Source organism: Rousettus aegyptiacus, unplaced genomic scaffold, assembly GCF_014176215.1.
Source record: "Rousettus aegyptiacus isolate mRouAeg1 unplaced genomic scaffold, mRouAeg1.p scaffold_m13_p_14, whole genome shotgun sequence".
Classification (NCBI taxonomy): Eukaryota; Metazoa; Chordata; class Mammalia; order Chiroptera; family Pteropodidae; genus Rousettus; species Rousettus aegyptiacus.
The window spans coordinates 30,797,022-30,808,552 of NW_023416289.1; the positions used below are offsets into that span (position 1 = coordinate 30,797,022).

General features: G+C 46.0%; 1 protein-coding gene and 1 pseudogene across 3 annotated transcripts in view; one reads left to right on the forward strand and one right to left on the reverse strand.

Annotated features, from left to right (window-relative positions):
- The window catches only part of SPG7 (SPG7 matrix AAA peptidase subunit, paraplegin), a 29,407-nt gene extending 18,908 nt beyond the window's left edge, over positions 1 to 10,499 (forward strand). For 2 of the 3 annotated variants that reach the window (XM_036231556.1, XM_036231558.1), the window contains exons 11-17: positions 519 to 621; positions 1,128 to 1,238; positions 2,990 to 3,105; positions 5,295 to 5,490; positions 6,071 to 6,237; positions 6,782 to 6,859; positions 8,519 to 10,499. In XM_036231556.1, coding sequence (XP_036087449.1) covers positions 519 to 621; positions 1,128 to 1,238; positions 2,990 to 3,105; positions 5,295 to 5,490; positions 6,071 to 6,237; positions 6,782 to 6,859; positions 8,519 to 8,710 — 963 coding nt within the window. In that variant the 3' untranslated portion in view covers positions 8,711 to 10,499. The remainder of the gene's footprint in view (positions 1 to 518; positions 622 to 1,127; positions 1,239 to 2,989; positions 3,106 to 5,294; positions 5,491 to 6,070; positions 6,238 to 6,781; positions 6,860 to 8,518) is intronic. The other variant, XM_036231557.1, reaches the window with a different exon arrangement.
- Positions 4,629 to 4,747, reverse strand: LOC118611722 (annotated as a pseudogene).
- Positions 10,500 to 11,531: the final 1,032 nt, after the last annotated feature.

An 11,531-nucleotide genomic window follows, 5' to 3' on the forward strand; every position in this document is an offset into this window, starting at 1 on the left:
AAGCTGTATTGCTGCTCTGAAAGCAGGTGGAAGCCCTGGTGATCTCTTGGCCCCACCGACCTCCTCTGTCTAAGGCCTCTTGTTGGGTGTCCTCTGGGTGGCCGGGCCTTTGTGGTGGCCCCTGAGGGAGCAGGAACCCCGTGTGTGTGTGGTAGACTAGCATGGGTAGGGACAGAGTTTGGAGGATGAATCTAACTTGTTTAGAGGCTCCCCTCGGATGCTGGTTCTGGAAAGGTGGTTGCGCATCTTCCTAACTGTAGGAAAGGTTTACGTTGGGGTCTAGAGATACAGAATGTGCACAAATCAGAGGTTCTACAGAACAACTTTGCTATGTGCGATGTGCCTTTTTTTCTGTTGCTTCCTTTTCTTCCTTTTTATTTTGGAATGCCGCTTGCAGCTCTAAATTGGTATCACAAACTATGGTCATGACAAACAATGAATGATCTCTGGAGAATGTCTCCTGAGTGGGACAGGCATGTCAGACCTAAGCTTCTATCCTCCTCCCCTGTCTTTGGCAGGAAAGGCGGGAGATTTTCGAGCAGCACCTGAAGAGCCTGAAGCTGACCCAGGCCAGCAGTTTTTACTCGCAGCGCCTGGCGGAGCTCACGCCAGGGTTCAGTGGTATGGGGGCTGGTTCCTGTCAGTTCTGAGGGTGGAGGGCAGGAGGCCTTTCTGCATGCATGGGTGCAGGCCTCTCTTGGGTGCCCTTCACCCCCTGCTCTGGGCCCTGAGGGCAGCATAGCCTAGGTGGAAGCGAGGTTATGCACACGCCAGGCAGAAGATAGAAGCGCTGTCTGACACTTTACTTTTCCACTTTGGGTGGTGGAAAACCCAGCAGTGGTTCTGGGAAGCATGCTGATTACAGTCGTGCAGTAAAGCAGTGGAGAAGGCAGAAAGACGGAAAAAGGTGGGAGTGGATGTGAAGAGGTGGTTCTTTGGGTCCGATGTGTTGAATGGCTTCAGTCTAGGAGAGCATGAGCACCAGCGCCCAGCCCTCACCACGCCTCTCTGCCTGTACCGTGCCCCTTGACCACCCTTCACCTGCTTGTGTGCCCCTCCTTTCTTCCCTCCTCTCAAGCCCCAAGGGAGCAGAGCTGACACCCTGCGCTCCCCTGTTGTTCTGACAGGTGCTGATATCGCCAACATCTGTAACGAGGCTGCACTGCACGCAGCACGGGAAGGCCACACTTCTGTCCACACGTTTAACTTTGAGTATGCCGTGGAGCGTGTCATTGCAGGTATGAGGCATAGTCCCTAGAAGTGCCCTTCGTGACGGTGGGGTGGAAGGAGTGGGTCAGACTTAAACGTGTGGACCTGATCCACAAAGAATTACTGGATGAGAGGAAGATAGGTAAAGTATTTCTCTTTTTAGAAGTCAGAGCTTTACAATGTGACCGACTTTTCCATAGTTTAAAATACTGCAGATTTCTGTTTGAAGAACAGGCACACTCTTCAAATAGACAAATAAAAGAATCTTGCAAACCAAAATGTGAGTAGTGCTCGGCCCATCAGCCATGTTGCAGTGCCTGAGAACCAACTGCAGATGGATAAGCCACTGTACATGTCGTCAGGGGTCCGCGCTGCTACTGCCCCAAAACGAAGAGTGTCTGCTGAGGGCTGTGTTCTGCTGGTCAGCTCCGTCTCTGCTGAAATTCATGCTCTGCTTGGGATAGAAATGGGAGAGGTGTTTGGGCAGTGAGGGTTGGGGGTGCTTCTGTCAGTGCTTAAGCATTGCTGCTTAAAATGGGGTCTGTGGACTTCTATGAGGAGAGCAGGACTGAAACTTAGAGAAAGCATCTAGAAGTTTTCATAGCTCCATGTGACAACATTCAGAGATGAGCAGAGCATCTTGTCCTTTACAGGCTTCAGACCAAAAAGTATTAGTCCAAGACACTGAAAATTTTTTTAAAAAGGGAAACTTCTCCTTTCCATAGATTTTTGAGAACCACAGTGCTACATATAGGTAGTGGGCCTTGTGTGTAGGTAGTGAGCTCTCTCTGTCATGAGCTGTCTCTACTAGAAGTGTGTGCCTGTCACCCACAGTTTTGAGTTAAAATCTAGATGAATGCCACCAGGTTCCCAGCCTGCAGCTTGGGAAAGAAGTGAACTTGTGCAGGTAGAAGTGATTAAAGTTGCCATTTCTTACTATAATTGGGTTTTGTGTAAGCCTTTTATTTGTACATGGAAATTGATAAGTGTACAGTAAGAGTATTAAAGCAGGAGAGACTGAAGTGAATACTAACAATACTGCTCCTGGGTATTCAGTGTTTAGAACAAGGCTGAGCTCTCCTCTCCTTATTCCAGGGTGGACTGCCTGAGCTGGGACATGTTTGTGTTCAGGTAAAGCCCATCTCGTGAGGCCTTGATCTCATGGTTAGATGTCCATATAATCAGCTCTGCTGAAATGATTCATTTGCCACAAGCAGTGCGTCTTAGATTTTATAACTTTACGGTAGATAGCAGTATATGGTCCTAGTAGTATAATACAGTAAATACCCTGAACCTAGAGCTTATTCAGGTTGCATTAAATGGGAACTTAAGGACAGGGAAAATGTAAGATAAAGTCACCAAGGTAAGAGGTGGTCAACTACAGAGGGTGAAAAAGAACTGTAGAGTCACAGGGGCTGCAGCTGCCCGTGCCAGCAAGAGACTAGAGTTTGGTGTGGGCCCTGTGCTAATCCTGTCAGCCCTACAGCCCCACCTGCAAAGCCTGCAGAAGCTGTTTGATTGTTGTACCATTTAAGGAAGTGGAAACAAACATGGCCCCCCCAACACCTACCTAATGAGTTTCCCTTCAAATTGGAGAAATAGTAAGGAATAGTTGTGGGTGTCAGCATGGCCTGAGATGCAGGAGGGGAACATCTAGTGACAACTTCACTTTGACAATGACACAAGGTAAAAATCTCTCAAGGCTCATCAAGAAGGGTTCTTACACACTTACGCAGGATTATCAGTGTGCCTGAACTCAGAGTCCTGGGTGTTCTTTCAGGGACAGCCAAAAAGAGCAAGATCCTCTCAAAGGAAGAACAGAAGGTGGTTGCGTTTCATGAGTCAGGCCATGCTTTGGTTGGCTGGCTGCTGGAGCACACCGAGGCTGTGATGAAGGTAGGGTGTCAGATGAGGGTCTGGGTTTTGGAGGGTATGCACCCAGCTGGCCCTTGAACTAAGGTGACCTTGGAAGCACCATGTGTTTGTACTTGGTGAAAAATAAGCACGGGCTGATATGGACCTGAGAGCAGGTGGGAGGTGACCGTGCAGGATCCCTCACCCGGGATGCATAGGGTGGCAGGAGGTCTTAAATCTAAACCAGTGGGATCCAGTTGTGGACATGACCATTGGAAAGCCACGCGACCATTTGAGTATCACTCCTCATCTATAGTCAGTCTTGGAATTAAGAATTTAGTACACATTTTAAAAAACACTGCTCATGTAGACATTTGTGAACTTGGTGAAAATTTATTTGTATCAAATGGTAGTATCATAGACAGCTCGTCCCAAATGTGTGGGTCCATGACCAGGAGATGCTTGAATGACCATTAAGAATATATAACTATTTGGAATATGGGTGCCTAGTCTGTTAAGGCGAGGGCATAGACTATCATGGTACCCTCCACACACACCTAAGTGAGCAGAGCCACTGGGAGCCTGTGCAGGTATTTCGGCTCCATCAGCTGGGAAGGAGCTACAGTCAATTCCCTAAGACCCAAACATGGGAACAGTGTAGCAGTTCTCTGCCTGGTATGTCAGTGTTTAATGTCTGTTAATCAGTGGGTGTTAGTTGTAGCAAAGTAGATTTTTAATCTCCTAATGTTTGATGAAGTCCTGCTGATCAGGCCAGTTTCTTTTATGTGGTCAGCAGAGGGCTGGATGTCTAGTGTTTTGTAAGAGACAAGTGTATGCAGCAGTCACCTCTGATGGGTGCAGCAGTCACTGAGGTAATCAGGGCTGGGCCCAGAGTGAGGCAGTGGGGACAGTCACCTGGGGTGTGACACTAAAAAATTCAGTAATCAAGATAAATATTTTAATGCAGTATCTCAAAAAAGTAATGGCAGATAAATCCACGAAGTAAATATCATAATTAAAAATGTCCTGTTCTTAAGGAGCATTAGAAGAAATGAATGAAAAAAGGGGAAGCGATTAGAAGTACAAACTGGTTTTTACAAAGTAGTCATGGGGATATAAAGTATAGCATAAGAAATATAGTCAGTATTATAATAACTACATGTGTCAAGTAGATAACTAAATTTATCAGGGTGATCACTTTGTAAGTTATGTAAATGTCTTATCACTACGTTGTACACTTGAATAGAATATTGTATATCAACTGTAATCGAAAAATAAAAAAATTATTAAGAAAATTAAATTTCCTGGTCTTGGAATTTTGCTTCATTTGATGGCTAAAAGTCATAAACTAGTCATAATGAGAAAAGCTCCCTCCCAAGGCTCGTACTCTGCTAGGGAAAGATGTTGGAGTTTCTGTTGCTGTTTGGTCTTTATTTCCAGCCTTTTCTTTTTAGATTTTTTTTTCTTTTTTCTTTCTTTCTTTTTTTTTTTTTCTAGGCAAGGCAACCCTTGGTTGACCTCACAGATTGCAAGAACCTTGTCAGCATATAATCCTTTATTTTTTATGCCTACCACACCTGGTCTTCCTAGGTGGCCTCCGATCCAAGTACTAACCAGGCCTGATCCTGCTTAGCTTCCGAGATCAGACGGGATCAGGCTTGTTCAGCATAGCATGGCTGTAGACAAATTCCTAGCCTTTTTAGTTATAGTTTAGTGTTGGGTTTTAAAATTTCCCTTCTGATCCTTGGGGCACTGTGAGGCGGTCCTGCTGCCATGAACCTCAGAAACAGCGCCTGAGGCCCGAGTCTCCTTGTTACCCAGGCATTAGGCCTAGACCCACTGGAGTTGTGCGCACAGCTGGTATTGGGTTTTAGGGGGGAGGCGAGGACAAGGATAGTCTCCATACCCCCTTTGTAGCCTCTTGGTTGAGGTGTGTGAGGCCATGGTGGGGGGCTTGGTGGCGATGGTCCTTGTACCTCCTGGTTGGTTCACCTAAGAGGCCCTGTCTTTGTTCTCTACTTAATATATTTGTAGTAACGTTCAAGGGAGTCACACCCACAGTGTATGAGCTGCTTTCCTTTAATGATAGGATCCTCTTGTTATAAAAATGGGGTTAGTGCAGATTTGCTCCACTGCTTTGAAACCCTCCAGTTAAAGATCTCCCGTTGCCCCACCTTCATTTTTAAAGCCTGCATCCTGCCTGCTAACTCGGGCCACCTGACGTTCTGCAGGTCTCCATTGCTCCTCGGACAAATGCTGCACTGGGCTTTGCTCAGATGCTCCCAAGAGACCAGCATCTCTTCACCAAAGAGCAGCTGTTTGAGCGGATGTGCATGGCCCTGGGTGGCCGTGTGTCGGAGAGCATCTCCTTCAACAAGGTTACTTCTGGTGAGGCCCTGCAGGCCCTGGCGTTCTCACAGTGCTTTCATATCCATTATCCCTTCTGCATGAGGAGGAGGGCGGTGAATCTGATGGAAGGATCTGAATAATAGTAGGGTGCAAATATACTTTGAATTTCATTAAGTGATTTTTAAAAGATTTGTGGTCAAAGGAGATTTGAAACTAAGCAAGACATTTTAAAAAATTTAATTAGAAAAACTTACATGCAGACTATAAACGTATTTAATTGGTTAATTATTGGTAATTCAAACAACTTGGCTGTTCTCAGCTGTTATTTCACTGGAATGTCCATGCAGCAGGTGGAAGACTGTTTCCTGCACAATCTCTCTGACGTTGGGGTTCAGTGTTGACAGGTGTGTCTTGTGCACACCTGGACTTGTGCTGGAAAACTGGTGAAACAAGCACAAGTTATGCACTCTAAGTAGTTGTTTTTTAAACAACGCATTTAAAAAAGTTTCCAGACTCTTAAGAAACAGTAATAGGATACAGTTATCCCATGGGGACTAAACATTCGCTGTCAGGCTCAGCTGTGTGCCAGTGGGGTCCCCAAGGTGCCCTGAACTCGGCACCACCATCAAAGAAACCTTTTCTTGACACTATGCTCCAGGAGCGCAGGATGACCTGAGGAAGGTCACTCGAATTGCCTACTCCATGGTGAAGCAGTTTGGGATGGCACCAACCATTGGGCCCATCTCCTTCCCTGAGGCTCAGGAGGGCCTTGCAGGCATTGGACGGCGCCCCTTCAGCCAGGGCCTCCAGCAGATGATGGACCACGTGAGTGCACAGCCCTCGCTGCCACACCTCCTGCTGGCCTCTGCTCCATCCTGCACCCACATTGTGGCTTTTTCTCCTGGCCTCTGTTGTCACGCTGTTGAGTATTTGTTCTTGGATGAGGACCTCTGTGGCTCCTGATGAAACTGTAGATGAAGGGAAACTGTTGTATTTATCAAATAAATACAACAAATGACAGCCAGTGCCAGTGATCCCTGTGGCCAAAAGGGATGCACTGCATTGTCCTTGGGAGACTGGATCACGGCAGTGTTTGGTCCATCCTGGGGCAGCTCTAGTTGACCTGGTACAATAGCATATAAAGCAGCCACAGAAATGGAGGACAGAAAGAGGGTCCCTAGCCTCCAGATGCTGGTAGAGTATTTGTGGGTGTGGATGGCTGGTGGGCAGGCATCCTGAACTAGGGCATTCCCAGGGAGTGAGATGGGGATGGGAGACTGTTGGCAGTTTACTTTGGTGCCAGAACCAGGTGATAGATGACGCTGTGAATAGTCGTCAGCTGTGCTCATTACAGACCTTTCATTCGCAGGAAGCTCGACTGCTGGTAGCTAAGGCCTACAGGCACACCGAGAAGGTGCTTCAGGACAACCTGGACAAGCTGCAGGCGGTGAGATTTGGTGTCTGACCTCCAGGCATCTGCTTAACCATCCAGAATTTGCGGGGAGGGTGCTAACCATCACTGTACTGTGCTGGCTTAGCTGGTCACCCTTTCATGGAATACTTCAAATGTACACAGAACTTTAGAAAACAATAGAACCAATGTAATCCACCCAACTGAAATCTAATATTTTCCATAATTTTTTTTAGCATTTTATTATGAACATGTCAAGTCAATTCCTAATGTAGAACAACATAATAAACCCGCCTGTACCCATTGCTTAGCATCAGCAGTTATTGTTTGGGCAGTTTTATTTAATCTTTTTCCAACTCTAACTTTTCCTGAAATTTAAAAATTAAATTTTAAAGTTTAGAATAGTTTAAATCTACAAAAAGTTTGCATATATAATAGCGTTCCCTTAAACCCCACACCTGTTTTCTCTATTGTTAACATCTTCCATTAGTATGTTGCATTTTTTTTAAAACATAGTAAACCAATATTGATGTGTTATTAACTAAACTCCACACTTATTCAGATTTCCTTAGCTTTTCCCTATCCTATTCCTGTCTCCCCTCCCCCAATTACATTTAGTCATCACATCTCCTTAGGCTCTTGGCTGGGACAGTTTATCACTTTTTTTTGGTCATTGATGGACAGCTGTGGCAGTGTTAGGGACAGGTCATATCTTCTTACAGTAAGACTAGGTTTTGGGTTTGGAATCACCTCTTGACCCCAGAGGTGAAGTTACTGTGTCCCTAGTAGAGGAGGGCAGCTCTTGGTTGATGGGCCATTGTTTCATTAATGTGAGGCTCTGCCAGCTTGGGAGTTGCATGTGTCGGGTCCTCCAAGTGTTACCGCAGATCAGCAGCACCAGTTTCCCCAGGAGTTGTGGGCAGTGCAGAATCTCAGGCCCACCTGACCTGCTGAGCCAGAAACTGCCTTTAACAAGATCCCTGGCGTCACATGTGCATTGTCACTGCTGCTTGACAGGACTCAGGCTTCTGTTGGGGGGCCAAGGATATCCTGCTTCAGTTTGCACTGGGTCGACTTACACTTCAGTAGAGTACAGGGCTTAGCATTAGAGCAGCTACATAGAGGAAGCAGTTGCCCTAGTTTGGGGGTGACAGAAACCTGTCCAAGTGGCTATGGCAGTGTTTCCTTGTAGTGGGGACTGAATGGTGATGGACAGCTGATGCAGAACACTCAAGGTTCATTCAGAGTGTTTTCCACGACCATATCTAGAAAGGCAGAAGTTCTCTTCTGAAACTGTGAGGTCCCCTAGCTCTTAGCACTAGCATCCCTCTCCCTAAATTCCAGAGAGGAGGTTCTGTATTTTAGTCCCTCATCCCCATAGAGAGAGACATACCTTGTCTGGTGAAGGAAACTGAACATGCCCAAAATTAGCAAAGATTTGGAAGGGAAGCAGAAAATTAATGAGGCTGCAGCTGGGAAATCATCCCCCAAGGTTGAGACAGGGAGTGATTCTTTGCTTGAGCTGCCTGCATGTGCTGCTTCCCTGGGAAAGTGGCCTGTTCAGGGGTGTCCCGCTCACAGATGCCCCTTCCTGGGAGGCTGAGGGCCCCCTCCTTCTTAGTGCTCTGCTCTCAAAAGGCTCTTGTCTATGTGCTTGTCCTTCAGGACTCACACACTGCCCTTTGTTCCTCCTAGCTGGCGAATGCCCTACTGGAAAAGGAAGTGATAAACTATGAGGACATCGAGGCCCTCATCGGCCCACCGCCCCATGGGCCCAAGAAGATGATCGCACCCCTGAGGTGGAGTGACGCTGAGAGGGAGAGGCAAGACACTGGAGAGGAGGAGGCACCTCAGCAGCCCCCCGTTCGAGGGGAAGAGCCGTCTTAGCCCAAATAGCTGAACCTTGTTAATGGTGCCCGTGGAGACCCCGGAAGTGAACTCTTTAGTTAGCTGTCCCCCAAGTTCCTTTTCACCTGAGACTTGGACCTCCTCTGGGCCCTTAAAGGCCCTGATGAAGGGCCTCTGAGATGTTGGTTTCTCTCTCCGCGATTAGTAAAGTCTTTGCAGAGATGATTTAGTTTTATGTTTATATTGTTTTTCCCCAAGGGGTGGATTATCATTGTTTCTTAAAGATGTGCATGGAGGAGTTCACAGGTTTATGACACTGTCATTTTGTGGATGCTGGGTGGATCAAGGGGCAGCGCAGCAGTCAGGCTCTGCACAACCTGTTCATGCTGGGGCTTGTGCACGGGCTCTTCCCAGTTCCTGTGACTTCATCAGTATGCTAACAGGATCCCGATGAAAGGATCCTCTGAGCCTATGTTCTCACTCATCAATGGGTTTACAGAGATGGGGACAGGCACCAGTCTTTAGAGGATTAAAACACCGCCACCTACTGCCATTTGGATGGATATGCATGAAAACATCTCACTGGTTTGGTGGTACTGTGAGGGACACCTGAGGACTATTGTGATACCTTAGGATGGAGAATCCATCTTTGTACCACGTGGCCAGTTCTAAGCCAGAAGAGCTGTTGGGTTTGTCTTGGATCACAGGATTGTGTACAGGTTATAATTTCAGCTATGCGATAACCAATCGAAGAGCCCCTTTTGTAGGAATATAGGATAAAGGGCCCAGGACACACCATCACTGCAAGACAGGCCAAGTGCATGTGGCTCCCTGTCCCAGGGGATGTGCTACATGTACTCAGGTGCTCCCACCTGCGGCTTTCATCTCTTCTACTTTCCCTGTGTGGTGGAATTTGGAGCCATGGATTATGGATACTTCCTAACAGAATGGTTGGTTTTTCACTGCCCCCATACTCAAGTGTCCTGAGGAAATGCTTGCTGAGCTGATACATGCATGGGTGGGCGGGTGCAGAGATGGTTACACACCTGAAGGTGGGCAGCTCTGGCATTTTGTGAAGACACTTTTGCCTTTGCCCCAGTTCCTCAAATTCATTGCCTTAGATAGGCATATAGGTAGGAGGGTTCTGGTCTTTGCCTGAGATCAGTATCCTTCATAATCTCTAGTGGTGGATATGGCCAAGCTCATCCCCCTTGTACTTTACCCATTAAAATGGCCCATGTGTGTTTATTCTTTGGAAAATCATTTGCTGAGTGCCAGATGCTTAGCCAGGAATGTAAACGGCATGAAAGGGGCTGCCTTGCTATAGTGGGGGAAGGTACAGCTGGCTTCCCAGCACTCACTAGTGTGAATTGGCTCATGGCCCCTCAGGGGGGTTTTCTTTGTGTTAATTGATAGTTGTTTGCAGACTGGCCCTCTAATTGGTCATAAATTATGTCATCTCCCTGTCATGAGACACATGGCACTCAAGAAGAGTTATACCTCCTCTGCTATTTCCTGCATGGATGAAGCTCACGCCTCCTTTAAGAGGGTCATAGAGGTGAAGAGGATTCAACAACAGCACGGGGTCCCTGCAGCAACCACACCAAACCAGGCAACCTATGCACTTAACACTGGGACCAAAAGCCTGACTCTCTGCCCTCTTGATACAGTATGGCCTGACTAGCTTCTGGAACTGTCTCTGTCTGAGTTACATGTGTGAAATCACCTCACTGAGATAAACATGTTTCTTAAGTAAGCATGTATATTTAACACAAAGAGCCTCAGAAGATCATTAAAGAATTAAAACCTCATAGTTCTTAAATCATAATACTATTGTTCTTAATTCTGTTCTATCCTCATAAATTGTTTCATTTTGCTTTTTAAAAGTATTGAGGTATAACTGACATACATTATATCAGGTTCATTATATTGTAATGACTGTATCACACAAAGATTTTTTTTTTCCTTGTGATTTTTAAGATCTAATCTCTTAGCTACTTTGAAACAAAACATCTGATTGATATTGTACTTCTAGTTATGAATTTCACTAGTGTGTTTCTCATATTACAGAAATCTTTGAGTTAACCTATTTCTGATTTATGCATGAGCCATGATTTTGGAAAGCTGAGAGGCTGGATAGTTATGAGTTCTGTGATGAAGCACATTATCCTGTCCTTGTTACCAGGCTACTGCTTGTCCTAATTTAACCATCAGCCAGCATTGACAAAATTAACATGCTATTTTTCGCAAAGTGCTATAGGAACATGACTTTCCCCCCCCCCAAAAAAACCTATATAATCACTTTACTGCTATGATGATAAATCTAAAAATCAAGACTATGTGTCCGAAGGGATCCAGAAACTGTTTTTGACTGTTTTAGGTTAGATTTCTTTGAGGCTGACTCTCAAAGGAACAAATGGAGGAAGCCAGTCAGGTGCTGGTACATAATGAGGCACTGCTATGAGTAATTGGGGCTCAGTATAGGAAGGAAAATCTAAAAACGTGTGCAGAGCCTAATATACACATCCAAAGGCACTTATATAGGAATCCCTGGCCTCTTAGTTGATTGCTGCTTCCAGAGGCATTAGCTAGCACTTTCAGGCTTAAGCCCAGGACAAGAGCCCTTAAGCAGAGCTGTGATCGGAGTTTTTGTGCCAATGGACAGAGATTGTCCTTACAGCTAAAGATTTTTAAAACCCTTGAGCCAAGAGCATTTGAGACCTTGCTCTCTGGCATTATGTCATCAGTTTGGCTCAAATAAACTCTTACGAAGAAAAAGAAAAAACAAAAAAACCTTGAGGCAGACAAGTCTTTGTATCGGGACTCCCTCACGTCAGTTTATAACAGTTCACTTTAAGCT